The sequence below is a fragment of the Alternaria viburni genome, assembly GCF_023758015.1.
Source record: "Alternaria viburni strain BMP 2772 chromosome Unknown scaffold_5, whole genome shotgun sequence".
Lineage (NCBI taxonomy): Eukaryota > Fungi > Ascomycota > Dothideomycetes > Pleosporales > Pleosporaceae > Alternaria > Alternaria viburni.
Window position 1 is genome coordinate 237,644 of NW_026055774.1, and position 15,205 is coordinate 252,848.

The 15,205-nt window shown below is 54.7% G+C and overlaps 7 protein-coding genes and 1 non-coding gene across 8 annotated transcripts; 4 read left to right on the forward strand and 4 right to left on the reverse strand.

The window, feature by feature from the left end:
* Window positions 1–928: 928 nt before the first annotated feature.
* Window positions 929–1,918, reverse strand: J4E79_002928 (uncharacterized protein; the record flags this gene model as incomplete). The annotated part of the gene is made up of 1 exon (XM_049351825.1): window positions 929–1,918. The coding sequence occupies one exon, from the start codon at window positions 1,916–1,918 to the stop codon at window positions 929–931; it is 990 nt and encodes a 329-aa protein (XP_049213296.1).
* Window positions 1,919–2,570: 652 nt separating this feature from the next.
* J4E79_002929 (uncharacterized protein) lies at window positions 2,571–3,605 on the reverse strand (the record flags this gene model as incomplete). The annotated part of the gene is made up of 1 exon (XM_049351826.1): window positions 2,571–3,605. The coding sequence occupies one exon, from the start codon at window positions 3,603–3,605 to the stop codon at window positions 2,571–2,573; it is 1,035 nt and encodes a 344-aa protein (XP_049213297.1).
* Window positions 3,606–3,910: 305 nt separating this feature from the next.
* On the forward strand, window positions 3,911–5,417 carry J4E79_002930 (uncharacterized protein; the record flags this gene model as incomplete). Its single annotated transcript, XM_049351827.1, has 2 exons — window positions 3,911–4,300; window positions 4,347–5,417. 2 exons carry the CDS (start codon window positions 3,911–3,913, stop codon window positions 5,415–5,417), a joined length of 1,461 nt encoding a protein of 486 aa, XP_049213298.1.
* Window positions 5,418–5,978: 561 nt separating this feature from the next.
* J4E79_002931 (uncharacterized protein) lies at window positions 5,979–8,176 on the forward strand (the record flags this gene model as incomplete). The annotated part of the gene is made up of 3 exons (XM_049351828.1): window positions 5,979–6,550; window positions 6,876–7,394; window positions 7,444–8,176. The coding sequence occupies 3 exons, from the start codon at window positions 5,979–5,981 to the stop codon at window positions 8,174–8,176; spliced, it is 1,824 nt and encodes a 607-aa protein (XP_049213299.1).
* Window positions 8,177–9,338: 1,162 nt separating this feature from the next.
* Window positions 9,339–9,425, reverse strand: J4E79_002932. The gene has a single exon. It is a non-coding gene; the product is annotated as a tRNA-Phe (tRNA).
* Window positions 9,426–9,712: 287 nt separating this feature from the next.
* Window positions 9,713–10,600, forward strand: J4E79_002933 (uncharacterized protein; the record flags this gene model as incomplete). The annotated part of the gene is made up of 1 exon (XM_049351829.1): window positions 9,713–10,600. One exon carries the CDS (start codon window positions 9,713–9,715, stop codon window positions 10,598–10,600), a length of 888 nt encoding a protein of 295 aa, XP_049213300.1.
* A 279-nt stretch (window positions 10,601–10,879) lies between these two features.
* On the forward strand, window positions 10,880–11,659 carry J4E79_002934 (uncharacterized protein; the record flags this gene model as incomplete). The annotated part of the gene is made up of 2 exons (XM_049351830.1): window positions 10,880–10,968; window positions 10,996–11,659. The coding sequence occupies 2 exons, from the start codon at window positions 10,880–10,882 to the stop codon at window positions 11,657–11,659; spliced, it is 753 nt and encodes a 250-aa protein (XP_049213301.1).
* A 1,434-nt stretch (window positions 11,660–13,093) lies between these two features.
* On the reverse strand, window positions 13,094–14,022 carry J4E79_002935 (uncharacterized protein; the record flags this gene model as incomplete). Its single annotated transcript, XM_049351831.1, has 2 exons — window positions 13,094–13,646; window positions 13,697–14,022. 2 exons carry the CDS (start codon window positions 14,020–14,022, stop codon window positions 13,094–13,096), a joined length of 879 nt encoding a protein of 292 aa, XP_049213302.1.
* Window positions 14,023–15,205: the final 1,183 nt, after the last annotated feature.

Sequence of the window (15,205 nt, forward strand, 5' to 3'; positions counted from 1 at the left end):
AAAAAACACGATGGTCACGGATATGATCGCGCGGAGCAGGAGAAGTTCCATTTTGTGTACATGAAGGCTGACCGCACCGAAAATGAGGAAACGAAGTCATGATGAAAGAACACTATGGGAATACGTCCAAAACTCGACTGTGCACCTTCGATGTGTCCGTCGTGCAGCATCATCCAAATCATGGGACAGCGAGCTCGGTTTTTAGTTGCTAGGCATATAAATACCCTTTGTCGTTCAGCACTCTTTCTTCTCAATACCACGGCGCTTCCTTATTGTACCAAGATAGCAGAAACATGTCTACATGACTGCGGCTCTGGCTCTCCAAAACTACCAAAACTATTGGGATGTCTCTTCCGCGTCTCGTTTCGAAGCCCGCATCTCGGTACGAATAGTTCGGAAACGCTAGCCGATTTTGTGATGAGAGACATCAAAAACGATCGAATGAACTGTACATGGAGCAGAGGACTCGAGTTTTTCCACGGCACAGTCCCAAATCCTAGGAGTGGAGTATTCATGTAGAATGCTAGCGCATCGGTCGTGATGTGCATATAAAGTCCTCGCCAAACACCTTTGTACGATGCATCCTCTTCCTACGTTTCGCCCTCTTTCCTCCAAAAAACCTGACTCAGATGTACCATGACTGGACTTCGCGTTCAAAACTCCATGGCGTCTTTCTTCATGTGGGAAAGCTCGTGTGCCTTTGATATATAATGAAAACTGGATAACCAAGACTTATGTGTCCAGCTTCTCGCTGCCGCTAAAACCACACCATTCAACAAGTATGCAATGACGTACCCAAGACAAATCTGACCAATGCATGCGCTTGAAGGACACCAAAAAAGCAAAGCCAAGGCTCCCGCGCAAAATAAGATAAAGACCCATAATATACAATCGCTTTTCGTAAATGCACAATCGCTCCGTCATAATGCTATGATACAATCCTCTCCACTTCGATCCGCCTCCCCGCGCCATCCGTCCTACTCCCCAACTCTGCATACATATCCCAAAGATACTTCCGATGCAGAAAGACTTCGCCTTGCATCTGTACGTCATCGCTCGTGTCTTCCATCGCTCGGCCGATCTTCAGATCTACATAGGTTGGTATAGCGGCTAGCAGTTCCCGGAAGAAGGCCTTGTGGACGAATGGTGTTGTGGACCACTCATGGAATTCCGGGTGCGACCATTCGTAGTACCGGGGATGCAGCGTGGGCACGATGCGGAGGAACTGTAACGATGGCAACGCGGAGAAGAAAGAAGCCCAGTCGACGTAGCGGTTCATTCGTATAGCGTCTTTCAGCTGGAGCTCAACTTGTAGTCGTTTGACGCGTGAAAGATCCCAGCCGTGTGGTATGTCGTAGGTCGGGACGGGCAGTTTGTTGAGGGAGATGGCAAACCAGTTGTTGGTGTACATGCAGTCCGTTGCTTCGCCGGCCAGTCTTTGAGACGCGCGGAGCAGTTCCAAGTGCAGGAGTGGTTCTGTTTCGGCTGTTCTGGGACATACTGGGCGTCTTCCTGTCGAAAGTCGCCGTTGGTTCAGCCGTTCCCGTGACTTGAGTGCGGCCAGGCGTTTCTTCCGGTCATTGAGTATGGTCGTTGCGTCGAGGATGGGTAGAGAGCGCGATGTCCTGCGCACGACGAGGTGTGAGTAGACTTCATCCCTGATCTCCTGCGGTAGTTCGAAGAAGCGAAAGGGCCTGCCGTTGGTGATGCGTTGCGTCACGACTGCGTTGGATACGCGACGAGGCCTCCGGGGCGGTACCGTTCTCGGCCGCCGTTCATGCTGTACCCCGTGAAGCGCGCGACTGAGCTCGGCGTCTTTCTTCGAGATATCCCCAGACTCCAGGCCCTTGAGGATGAGTAAACTTGGTAGTAGCTCCTCCAGCATGGAACCTCCCCGACGACGTTGTGGTGCGGCCATCACAGACCAATTGCATAATACAATCTGCTCCTATCAGCCACATGTTGGCGACCATTTTGTTTATGAAGTCGCCTGGACAGGGAAATTGCCTTCATCTTACACTACTGTCAAAATTGCACCAACATGTGGGACCCTGGCTCCCGCGCTGCAGGTCCTGCAGGATCGGAGGTTGCAGGGTGATACCGTGTCGTCGAGGTGTTCGCACCATGTTCAGTACGGCCCTGGTTACCGAGTGACGGGGTCGCAGGATTGTGGTGGAGAGGAGGAGCCGGGCGCGGAGATTGTGGTCCAAGCCGCTGAATCACGACAAGCAATGCGAGAAAGAAGCGGCATCGTCAGCTTTTATTCTGCCAAAACTGTCAGCTGTTCTGTCAGCCGTTCCAATATTTGAGATGGTAGCTGCAGTTATTAGGGCGAGTATCGAAGAAACAATAGCAGAAGAAGTAATTGTATTACCGTAGAGTGCGGTATAGCGAGGCTATGATGTGTCTTAACAGAGGTATTATAGCTTAGTGTTTCAGCCCAAGAAGATATTGCGCATGGCGGAACGCTTAAGCGAAAGCACTAGAATAGAGAAGGCGTTCCCAGGACCTTGGTACGTTCATGCGATCGGTGGTGGGTGATTATTTTGGTGCGTTGCTTCTGGAGGCTACTAGCCGTCTACACCTACTTTGGCGTGGCGGAAATACTTCATGCCAACCCAGGCCACGACAACCCACACCCAGCTCGTGACTGCCGTGCAAACGATCAATGCGGGATAGTAGCCCGTAATGGGCAGGGTTGCGTCGTCTTCCAAATCGGGTGGAGCATACGGTGTCTCGCCCACGTCCCAAGCCCAGCTCCAGATTCCGAGGCAAGAGCCCATGCCGACGACGAAAACAATCCACGTTGCTATGAGCACGACCCAGCCCCACCACTCCGTCTCGCTGTAATCCCACTCGTCATCGGGGTCAGCCTCGGCAGGTGTCAGGACTGCCGAGATGGAAGTGCGTCGGTTGCTCCGAGTTGAACGGCGGTGTGCAAGAGATGTCGCAGAGCCCTGGTTGGCACCACTGAAGGAGAAGTCATTGCCGGCGGGAGAGGGGCGGTAGAAGGACATGGTGTCGTCTTCGTCGGTAGTCGAAGCGTAAGGCGCGACCGGGCTCGTCATGGGTGATGCAAGTAGTGAAGGAGCAGGCCGTTCAGGGCCATCGGGTGGGGTGTAAATAAGCGCGGGTGACGACGGGGACAGACGGGCAGCGGGTAGCCATCCACTGTCGGACGAAGAGTTGAGGGGAGCGTTTTCGTAGCTGAAGCGGCCTGGAGCCGAGCCTTCGTCCGAGGGGTCTAAGCTCGTGGTGGTGGTGATTGTGGGTGTTTTGGCCTTGCGCAGAGAGCTGCTCCGTTCACGCATCTTGGCCATGGCGGCTTTCCTAAGGGATCCCTTTCGCTGCCTCCCTTGGCTCTGGCGCAGGGCAGTCGCGATGGAGGACGCCCTCTTCGCACCTTCCGTATCCTGATCGTGCTCCTCGTCGTTGCCTAGTTGTGTCGATGGCGCCTTCCCCATGGCATCCATAGAGGACCTGAGAAAGGCGCCCAGTATGCCTCCCGACTTGCTGCGTCTATGGCTAGACGCGCCGTCCGCCTCGTGCTTCACATCCGCTCCCTCAGCACGCCCCTCATTGCGCGCACCGTTTCCGTCTGGCATGGTTCCCACGTGCGTCAACAGCCATTGAGGACCGAGGTGGTGAATCAAGTGTCATGTTTCGGAGCCAGACCGTCAACGTCAGCGTCATGTTGCGCTCTAGGGTACCAAGGGTAGCGTTCCCTTGCATGCGGGCTAGTCGGGGCCGGATTGGTCGATTCACCGAGTATGGGCCGCCGCATACAGAAGGCCTCCCTCAATTTCCCCTCCACCTCCCGTCCGGGGTTCAACTGCGCTGGTTATCTCGTTAAGCCTGGATTGCGCTGTCGCTAACCGTCACTCATTACCGTCACTCATTTACCACCGTCATGGCCTCGAAAATGCCGCTGCCAGCTCCACCACGGACCCCAACGCCGCCTCCTGACGAGAACGCGCCCCAGCCCGTAGGACTAGGATTCCGAGGCGATCTGGCTATGGGCGATACGGGGTCTAACAACAATGCGCTGCTGTCGCCCATGTCGGCTACGTTTCCCTCGAAGCAGTATGCTACTCTCGGACCCAGTGACTCAGTTTCGCAGCGGGCGTCGCCGGCGACTCTGTATACACCCGCGAGCGCGACCTTTCCACAGACACCCGCGAGTGCTGCCAGTGGAACCATGGATCTCGACGCGCCCTCTATGAGCGGGTCCGAGAACCCCAATCCGTTCAACTTCCAATCTATCGCCTACCAGCCTGGTCGACCTCAAACAAAGGCCAATGTGCGTTCTTCTATATAACCCGACGCGCTTATACTAACTTTCGCAGGATATCGGCCGACGACGAGGACACAAGTACAAGCACAGTAGTGTATCGCATCAGATCTTCCTAGAACCCGCACCGCGCGCCCCGCTCCAGCTCCCCGCCTCGCTCCCGATCCCGACCTTCAAAGAGTATCGCTCGTCCATGTCCAAGGATCAGAAACTGAGGCTGGCATGGTGTTTCTGCCATTTGGTAGTCGCTGGTCTCGTACAGTGGGGCGCGCACGAATCCCTGGCTCTCACAGTGTTGTCGCGACTGATCTTCTACGATGCGCTCGGCGCATTCCTGTGTGTGGCCGTTGACGTTGGATCCAACTTCGAGGTATGGAAGCGATCAAGCATACGACACCCGTTTGGCTTTGAGCGTCTGGAGGTTATTGCAGGACTGGGCATGTCTGTTGGGCTACTGTTCATGGGACTGGACCTCATATCGCATGGCTTGACGCACGCGCTCGAGAACAGTGGAGGACACGAGGCCCATCATGCAGACACGCATGAACGAGTATCGCCTGGCAGCATTGATCTTGCTGCCTTGTGTGGCATTGTCTCGACACTCGTCTCGGCAATCCTGCTGAAGAACCATGCGCGCATCGGCAAGGTCATGAGGCTGAGCGCCATCGCTAACCTACCCTCCGTGCTGAGCAACCCTTCGCATTTTCTGACATTATCGTGCTCGACACTGCTCCTTCTGCTGCCATTGCTGAGCATCCAGATGTATGTGTGGCTTGACCGGACCCTTTCATTTTCAGTAGCGTTCTCCATGGTAGCGCTGGGGTGGATTCAGGGATGGACGCTGGGGAAGATGCTGCTCATGTCCTACTCGGGGCCCGGCGTTTCGGACATTATGTACGACCTCGAGACGGACCCAGCCATCAGGGCGGTCGAAGAGGCAAAGTTCTGGCAGGTACACTACGGCCTCTGCCAGGCGAACCTCAAACTACGAGTGCGGAATTTGGAAGAAATTGGGCGCCTGCGCGATCGCATTGGCAGCATGGTGCGGAACCGCTTGGGCGGCGGATACGGGAGCGGCGGGCACAGATGGGAAATTTCGACCCAAATTACACTCGAGAAGGACTGAGGACGCTGGGCGCCGTTGCATATCCGCGATTAGATTCTGCAATAAATCTTCGAACCCCTGTGGCGGGATCATCTCACTAAGACTCAACCGCAGCCCGAACGTTGCCCCAAAAAGCAGTGCGACGCCAGAAGTTGGTCCACTACGAACATACTTTTGCGGCAGCGCAACGCTGCATGATAGCAGTGCACCCGCTGGTTCCGATGGCAGGTTTGCTGCGGAAAAACGACATCATCTGCGCGTGTGAGACAGCTGGCATCGACGCCTGACGACGGCCCCTGGGCCGACTAAGAGCCTTAGCGAGAGCCCTGCCGACGCTTTCGATCAACAGGCACCCAGTGCGCGCACACCGCTGGCGGCTTGCCCCGTGCGACTGGCCGACTTTGGTCTGATCCGGCTTGGGCTGCCTGCAGGTGCTTGCTGTTCGCTCGTCACGCCCACCGCAACTCTCCACACACCCGTTCGCTTTTGTGCGTCGCCTGCACAGCGTCCTCAAGTTTTGCGAGAGCGTGAATGAGCCTGTGACCTGCGCGGCTGGCAGAAGGCAGATAAAATACCGCCCGCATGCCCTGGCTGGGCATGGCGAGAGGACGCGATGACCGGGCCACACGACACCGTGACGACGGCGAATATCTCGACGAGCGAGAGCGGAGGCACCGGCGCCGCCACAAATCCCGCGACCACGACGACGAACCCACAGCTTCCACACGCGAAAGGAGAGAGCGCCGACGGGCAGAGGAGGCAAGACGGCAGGCCGAGGTCGACATTGAGGACATCCGGGCGCGCAGAGAGTCCTACTACTCACGCAACGAGGCTGAGAAGAGGCGCGACCGCGATCGCGTGGTATCAGACAGCAAACGTACTCCGGCCAAGGAAAAGCCACGGAGCAGCCGTGAGAAGGAGGTGCGACGGGACAGCACGCGGAAGCCCAAGAGAGCAGTGATACCTGATGACCATGACGACTTCGTCTTTGGCCGCCCCAAGTCCATGGGTCACGTTGAGGAAGTCCCTGTGCGACGAGCATCTGGGCGCAAGCGAAGCGAGGAAGGCGGCTCTTCTAGCAGGACTGCCTACACTCCGCATTCAGGTTCTGGATCTGCGTCAGTCCGCAGGGTCGAAGTTCCGCCATTGACCAGGTTAGTCCCGTCTCCACTTGTACACGTAGCTCAGCTAATGAGGGCCAGGAATTCATCTACACGCGAGCCAAAAGCACATACTTCGGCCAGAGAACGAGAGCCCAGGCCGACAGTACGACGCAGCAACACTGTCAAGTCGCCTCCCCCAACGCCACTCACCAGGACGCAGTCGGTCAAGGATGCTGCCCGTCGGAGCACCGGGGGCATCTTGTCAAGCTTCTTCTCCAAGGCGGCGCCTCCAGTTTCGCGAACGCCTTCGCGCAAGGCTGAAGAGAAAACGCACGTATCCCCGTCACGTTACCCCTACAAAGCTAACCTCAATTAGGGTCGACTGTCTCGTGTGCATGAACGATGACCTACCCATCACCAAGACCGTCAAGCTCGCATGTGGCCATCGCATGTGCTACTCGTGCCTCAAGCGCCAATTCACCCTTTCCGTAAAGGACCCTGCTCACATGCCACCACGATGCTGCACCTCAGAGCACATCCCATTGAAGTATGCCGACCGCCTCTTCGATGACAAGTTCAAGGTCCAATGGAACCGGAAGTTCCAAGAGTACACCACTGCCAACCGCCTATACTGCCCGACGAAAGGGTGTGGTCAGTGGATCAAGCCTTCCAAGATCAAGATGGACCCGACATACGGTCGCAAGTACGCACGCTGCAGCACGTGCAACACCAAGGTCTGCGTACTCTGCAACAGCAAGTTCCACACAAAGCGCGAATGCCCCAAGGACGAGGAGACCAACCGCCTTGTAGAGATGGCCAAGGAGAAGGGCTGGCAACGATGCTACAGCTGCAAGGCTGTAGTCGAGCTGAAGGAAGGTTGCAATCACATGACCTGGTACGTTCATTATATCACATTCACACAACACTATCTAACAACATCCCAGCCGCTGCACAGCACAATTCTGCATGGTCTGCGCCGCCCCATGGAAGACCTGCAGCTGCCCCTGGTTCAACTACCAACACATCCCCGACGGCGACCAGCTCAACGACATGCGCGTCCCCTACCCGCAACAAGCTCGCTACGCCGATGTTGAAGTCATCGAAATCCCCGACGAGCCCTCGCCACCCCTCGCCCGCCGCCCCAGTGTCCGCACCCCACGCAACCGCAGCGAACGCGACCTCCCCCGACCCGAATCCCGCCGCCTGTCCGCTCACCTCCGCGACTCACTGCACCTCAACCCCACGCCCACCGTCTCTTCCATCCGCCGCACCGAGCCCGAGGTGCAAATGTACGGCGTCGGTAACGCAGGTGGCCACCACATGAACGACTCGTACGCCATCCGCTCCATGCCCGCATCCGTTGCGCGCACCGCAGCACGCACATCTACTCCACGCACGTCAACCCCACGTGGCGCCTTCTTTACCAGCAGCAGCGTACGCCGTGCTGCGCCCGCGCCTGCCCCCGTTGCCGCCCCTCGCGTCCGACCCGCATCCACACCTGTCGTCACCTCCTCTACCATGGCCGGCCTCTCCCGTGACGGCCGCAAGGTCGGTCAGAACCGTGTGGGCACCTGGCTCACTCACGTCCAAATCGACCCCGAAGCTACCAACACAGCTGCCCGGGATGTCGAGGTGGATGAGTGGAGGTGCGATGGTACCATGATTGGTATCGATTAGATCATATCGCATTCTATTGCACACATAACGACCGGCGTTTTTTGCTTTCGATCTGGGTTTTACATCTCATTCTAGTCGCCACGCTTCCTCTTCTTCACTCAGCATCATTTCTGGGCTTTGCGTTTTTGGGATTTATACACCGGATTGTTTTATTTTCTCTCTCGGTTATTGGGTTGGTCATTTTGAGCTTTGGGAATGTTTAGAGTTACCCTTCTCCCTCCTTTTATCTTTCGCGGGCGAAAAACCGCGAAGGGTTCTTTTTCTTTTGTGTGTATTAGTCGTGTTGATTAGCGGTTTTTGGATAGCATTTAGCCGGCAAGATACCCACCCTTTACGCCCTCGTTTAATCAGTTATTTTATTGAGTTAATCCTATTGTACTCTTTCTGTTCAACTTCAAAAGTGTTTGAGATTGTCTTGCTATGGGTGATGTAATGTGATGTAGTTTAGCGAGAGTTGGGGGAAGGTCAAAAAGTTGTTTGTCGTCGAGAACCGTAATGATATTGCTATCTATGCCATCCTATTGCTGTAGAATGTTTGACAGTGCATACACCAGTCTTGTTCCAAATGCTGTATGACTAATTGATCTCAAGCCCGTTGCAGCACAGTGATTTGAAATACTTCTGTCAAATACTTGCCAAACATGTCTGGAATTCTAGATATCGTGTTTGAATATCAGCCCAATTATGTGTGCGAAGCCAAGACAACCATGAGGCTACCTAAATCTACGCCTCACACTAAGAAGTGACTGAGCAGTTCTGCAGCCTACACTAGGGTCAAACGTGCAGGTTAGAAAACATAGCGAGTCTTGATCTTCTTTGTCGATTGGAGTGCCTACGCCATCGCCCCTCAACTCCCCATCCTAACCGTAACCACCTCCCCGAGCAAGTAAGCCAAAGGAGATCCTGAGATCCACCTCGTCATCGTGAGGCGTATGCAGAGTACGTGGCACCAGCGCAATGGCTGTCACATTCGCTTGCCCTCTCGCTTGATATGTACAAAAAAAATGAGGCAGTGAGCAGAGAGGGGTAACGGACCTACTCTCCCAGCCCCCCTTCAACCCTGTACCCTGATCGTCTACTGAGCGGTGAAGCCCGTTGGAAGAGCAAAAGATTGGCAAAAAGAATGGTTCGAATGTTCTTGAGCGAACTCAAGCACGGTGATTGTCCCCTTCGTGGATCGAACACGATACCTCCAGATTTAGTGACTGATGACTTCAGTCTGGCGCTCTCCCAATTGAGCTAAGGAGACGGTTTCTTGATGGAAGTTTGAGAGAACACAGCAAATATATCGCAAGCAGATCCGGCTCTCTGAGGGCTTCCATCAACAAAGATCGCAAAATGGGCCTTCGTAATATGTCTCTGCCGTGTGTGGAGTTGATGTCGTTGACTAAGAAAGATGATGGTTAGTGTACCGAGGCTCACCCATCTCCAATCCACCAGCTCCACAGCATCGTCCCCAACATCCTTCCGCGCAAAAGCTTCCACACCACCACAACGCCGTCGCGCTCGTTCGTACATCGTTCCGACTCTTCCATAATGCAACCCTCACCCCTCGCGAACCCATTGGCGACTGTCGCCCAGCTCGAAACCTCCGGCTCCCAACTCGATGGCATCCCACCCACGCTCGAAGACTCCGTCCGCTTCGCCGGCGCGCGCCTCACGCAAGCCGCCGGTATCCTGCTCCGCCTCCCACAAGAAGTAATCGCGCAAGCCATCGTAATCTTCATGCGCTTCTGGCTTGGTCCCGAAGGCGGCAGTCTCGCGGAGTTCGGCGCAGAACAAGTCTCAGCCGCGTCGCTGTACCTTACGACGAAGCTCTCCGCATATCCCAAGTCAGCGCGCAGTCTCGTAAACGTGTACGCGTATCTCGATTCGCTGCCGGCGACGTACTTCGACATGGAACAGCTTCAGAAAACGGGGGAAGACGCAAAGGGATACTACGTCAGCGAAGGGACATACGAGCGCCGTCGCGCAACGCTGTTTACAACCGAACAACGCATCCTACGTACCCTCGGCTTCAACACGCACGTCCAACTCCCCTACACACTGTGTATAACATACATGCAAGCCCTCGACATCTTCAGCCACCCGCGCGCCTCTGAACTCGCAAAACGCGCAATCGCGCATCTCAATACCGCGCTCTTGAGTCCGCAGTGCCTTTACCTGACACACCAGCCTCATGAGTTGGCGACGGCGGGGATTTATCTTGCGGCGCGCGAGACGGGGATCAAGATGCCGGAGTGTGAGTGGTGGGAGGTGTTTGATACTGATAGAGAGGTTTTGGGTTTCCTGTGCGTGGGGTTGTTGAGTTTGGAGGGGTGGGTGAGGGAGGAGCAGAAGAGGTGGGAGGGAGGGAAGGTGCCGATGGGTGTGGAGGGGGTGGAAGCGGAGGTTAAGAGGATGCGAGAAGAGAAAGACGCTTGAGAGACGCGATACCATTTGTTCTCACCTTGGATCTTACGGAATATCCATCACGGACACTGAGGACCTTGCATAACTCCTCTACACGACTCTCGAAGATACGTGACGAATCTCGGAAATCACACACTGTTCGCCATGTTGCGCAAACTTCTGGAAAACACCATATCTTCACGATGTTTCTCGTACGCAAACAACGTGTGGATTTGAAGAGCAAGGCGACCGTAATGAGCAATCCGATATATTCCCGCTACTACCGTCGACTAATACCCACATCATATCGACATGGCATCAAGAGAAATACCACTTCAGAAGAGCGTGATGCCTTTCGAAGATTTTCTAAGGTGGAATAGTGACCGCAATATTGAAGTGCGGTACGATCGGTTCGTGAACGACAATAGGTATGAGCAGCGCATCACCTGTCTACCGTCAAGCGCGGGCGTCCAACAGAAATGGTCTTCACATACGGAAGCTGAAAAGCACCGAAGTGCTCCTGCACGGCTAGAGGGAACATACGAGGGTTTTAGCATCGAAAGAACTACAGACACCGTTATGGATGCACCACTCGACAACGCTAAGGACCATGACGCTGTTCTTGGCCCTCGCAGTAACCCCGTCAGACTGAGTCGCAAAGCTGCTGTGAAGCGCAGCAGTACGAAAGAGAAAAGGTCTGCGACCGAGAGACGCGACAGTACGATGCAGAACACCCACGTCCGCGCGAAGACTTCTTCCAAGGTTCCAGCTATACGAATCATTGGGAGCACGCCACCTATTTTACGCCGCTTCAGCTTCGATGAAACACCCAGTGAGCTCTCGTTTAATATCGGCAAGCTCTCCGACTCGCCTGATTTCGAAGATGTTCCGCTCAGCCCTGTGGCTGGTCCAGAGCCGGTCAACTCGTCTCAACGGCAGCTACCTGCCCTGGAACAGCGAAGCCATCGAGTGGCCAAAGAGGAGCGAGAGGAAAAGGTTGGAAGCCAAAAACTGGAGCGACAGCAAGGTCGCGTTGCGACGACTTTTGATCAGATATTGGGGGAGAAGAGAATTCCTACCGCATTGATGTAGATGTTGCAGGAGGATGACGGAGGTGAATGAAGGAGATACGGAAGAAGATGGGCTCGAAAGCTCAATCATCTAGCAGATACAATCACCATCTCGCCCACAACCGAACACATCACTTGAAGATTAGCAGCACGCTGTTCACCAACACGTGCTCGATCTCAAACGCAATTCCACAACGCAATCGTTTGCTACACTGTACATCTTCACCTCACGTTTCTTCGTTACTGTCGCGACAGCTAGATAAGACTGTTATGTTCTCGAAGTGAGCCATTGTAGCCTTAACACAATGTATTGTCCCTCTGATCCAAACTTTCACACTACACTGTAGTCCTCTCAGGCGTAACACGTACTACTATCTAGGCCTCAATATTAATACATCACTATCAACTCATAAACTGCTCTTTCAGACAGAGCAGGAATAGCTCACCACCCATAGACACAGCCATGCCACGTGCCCTAGTCGCCCTACCTACAGGAACCCACGCATCATGGCTTGACCTCCTCCCCTCGTTTCCATCCAAGCCTAAGCGCCAACCCCGCGCAACCCCCCAAATGCTCCTCCGCATCTCCGCTCTCCACCACTCCCTCTCCATCATAAAACACTCCCTTATAACCCGCACACACATGCACAACCTCTACCGCACCCTCGGCGCCTACTGCCTGACCTGCACTCCCACCTCCGCGCGCGGCCGCTGCGGTCCCACATGCCCCCTCCTCCGTCCCTACGCTTCCAGTTGTGCGTTTTACGGGGCGGTGGAAGCGGACAAGGGGTGGGTGAGGCGGTTGGTAGCTGATAAGGCGAAGTATAGGGAGATTGTTGGGGATATGCAGACTAGGGGTACGGCGGTTTATGCTGCTACTGTTGCGAGGTGGGAGAGGGTGGTACAGGGGTTGAGGGAGGGGTGTGAGGTGCCGAGTGAGAGGTGGGAGAGGGAGGGGTGGCCGAGTGGGAGGGGGAATGAAGGGGAGGGGGTGGTGGTGTTTAGAGAGGGGTGGAGGTTTGAGAGGGCTTGGGGGAGGGGGTGGATGGTGGGTGGGGGTGGGGGTGTGGCGCCTGAGGTGAGGTGTTTGGTTTTGAGGGGGGTTAAGAGGAAATTTGAGGAGTGCGGTGAAGGAGATGGTGAAGATGGGAAGGATGAATTGCTGGAGGGTAGCAGGAAACGTGTTAAGCGTGTGCAGTAGTCTACCTTCGGTGAGCTAGGTACTAGTAACTTTCTTTGCTAGATTGTTGCAAAAGTAAATTGCCAATGGTACTACTACCGCATCCATTCCAGCCCGATCCGAAATCAATGTCCGAGTACGCAGGCTAACCTTCATCCACGAAGTGGAACTGTGGTTGACCGTACCTTGGGTGTCTTTGCTACCATGATTGCTAATGGTACAATTTTATCGAACTCAATGACACATCCATCTGACTCCGGCAGTCCAACTTAGTCCTCAGAAGTGCGCGATGGACTTAGTGTTCTTTCGATGCTCCCGAAGCAGAACCACAAGCTCGTTGTCATCAGGGAGGCGCCTCATCAATGCTCTTGCTGGCGTCCCGAACGAGTCGCTTTTGTCGGGGTCGGCACCATGCTCCAGTAGCCATTTAGCCGTCTCGTATCGCTTCCGGCGGAGAGCACAGTGCAGTGATGTGCCTTCGCGTCCGCAACACTCGTCTGGTATAGGTGGTCCACTGTCCATACCGTGGATGTCGAGGCCTAGCTCTCCGACGAGATACTCAAGCATTGGAATTCTGTTGTCGCTTATACTACCCGCTGCACGGTGGAGCGGTGTAGAGTTGGATAGCACAGCACCATGAGCGAGCAATAGAGCGAATATCTCTGGGCTACAGTGTACGGCTGCGCTATTGAGTATGTGACCACAGTTGGATATGGGACGCATATTCATCGCTGGCGCTGTTATCTTCTTCGGTGGCCCGAGGTTGGGGTTCGCTCCTAGTTTGAGGAGTAGTCGAATGCTCGGTTCGTCGTTTTCTTGAACAACGAATCTAATCACAATAAGCTAGTTAACGCAGTTGCAGTTACCGTGCAGACTTACAGGAGGAGAGTATTACCGCGGGCTACGCTGGTATTGACGTCGTAACCAGACTCTATCAACCACTTCACTGTTTCGTGGGATCTGGATGCAAGATGCACTGTGCGCGTATCCCATTTGGCACCTAATTCAAGTAGCTGGCTGGCTAAGGCGAGATGTCCGCGTTCAACAGCTCGGTTGAGACCATATGTCAACATTCCAAGCTCGCGATCCGGTGCCAGTTGTAAGGCAATGGCCGCGTCATTATCCTCGCACGACTGCAGAAATATTGGGTAGTACGAGTCCGTTTCCGAGTTCTTGGTAATAGCACGCGCGGCATGCGGCGGCATGGTGAGATCAGGTGGTGGTGCACAGTGTGCCCAGGTGAGGAACGTAGCGGGGTGGTGAGATCAAGCGACGGTTTCGATTGCTCGCTCAGTCGCGATCGCGATATAAATACATGTGACTGGCCCCCCGTAGGATTTCCGTCATCATGCGGCGTATGCGGCGTACTGTTTCAGATACTACCCAAAAACGATGGGTGGCCATTTGGGGTCGCCATGGGGCTAGCGCCAGACTCGTGGTCGTCCGTGCGGCCTGTAAGTGGCAGTCGCACTCATCCTCGTCACCTTCGAATCGCTTCCTTCTGTTCAACGTCGACATCTCCCTCTCCTAACTCTACCACTCCATTTAGTGGATTCGCATTCGAAGTACACCTGGCATAACGCTGGTACAGTAACGTCAGACAAGTCACAAACATGGTGAATTGCATCGTCAAATCAGCCCCCATGGCCATCAGCGTCTCGTCTAGACAGAGTATGACGCTACGCCACGGGCCAAAACCTCTTCGGAGACCAAACATCCGTCTCTGTCTTTGCTTGGATTCGCTGGTCGGTCTGACAACATCGCACCTTCGGAATACCGCTGCTTCGCGGCGCAGAAATGGACAGCGAGACCCAAGGCAGAATACGTGTCCTGAGTCCCGGTTTTAGAACATCAACGACAATCGTTTGCAAGCGCTTCGGACATGTAGCAAATTACTACATGGAGCGTATGCAAGAATATCTAAATTGGACTGTAGGTGGATGGAAGCGCAAGCACGCTGACCATCCAGATGACACATAAAGCTGAACAAAGATCATGATTCTAGGAGCGTTCAAAGTACTCTCCCCATCGTTCCATTCTTCCTGCATCACTACGTCGTCATGAAACTCCTACACCGCGGTAATGCATTTGCTTTGCTTTTCTCCCATTCGGCTTTCATCGAGGCACAGATCAGTACAGGTACCGGAAGCAGCAGCGTGATCTTCCAGAGTCAGGCCCCATTTCCAGTGCCGGCCAACAGCACAAGCACCACTATCGTCAAACCTTCCACTCCACTCAATGGACCACATACGACGGCTTCCTCGAGCCTTTCGTTCACTAGTCTCTCTTTGGCGACGCAGACGAACGATACCGTCGTGTATACCAGCACAATTGCATCTTCGTCGAAGGCCTCAACTGGAGGACTTACTACTTCTCCCCAGCCTTCCG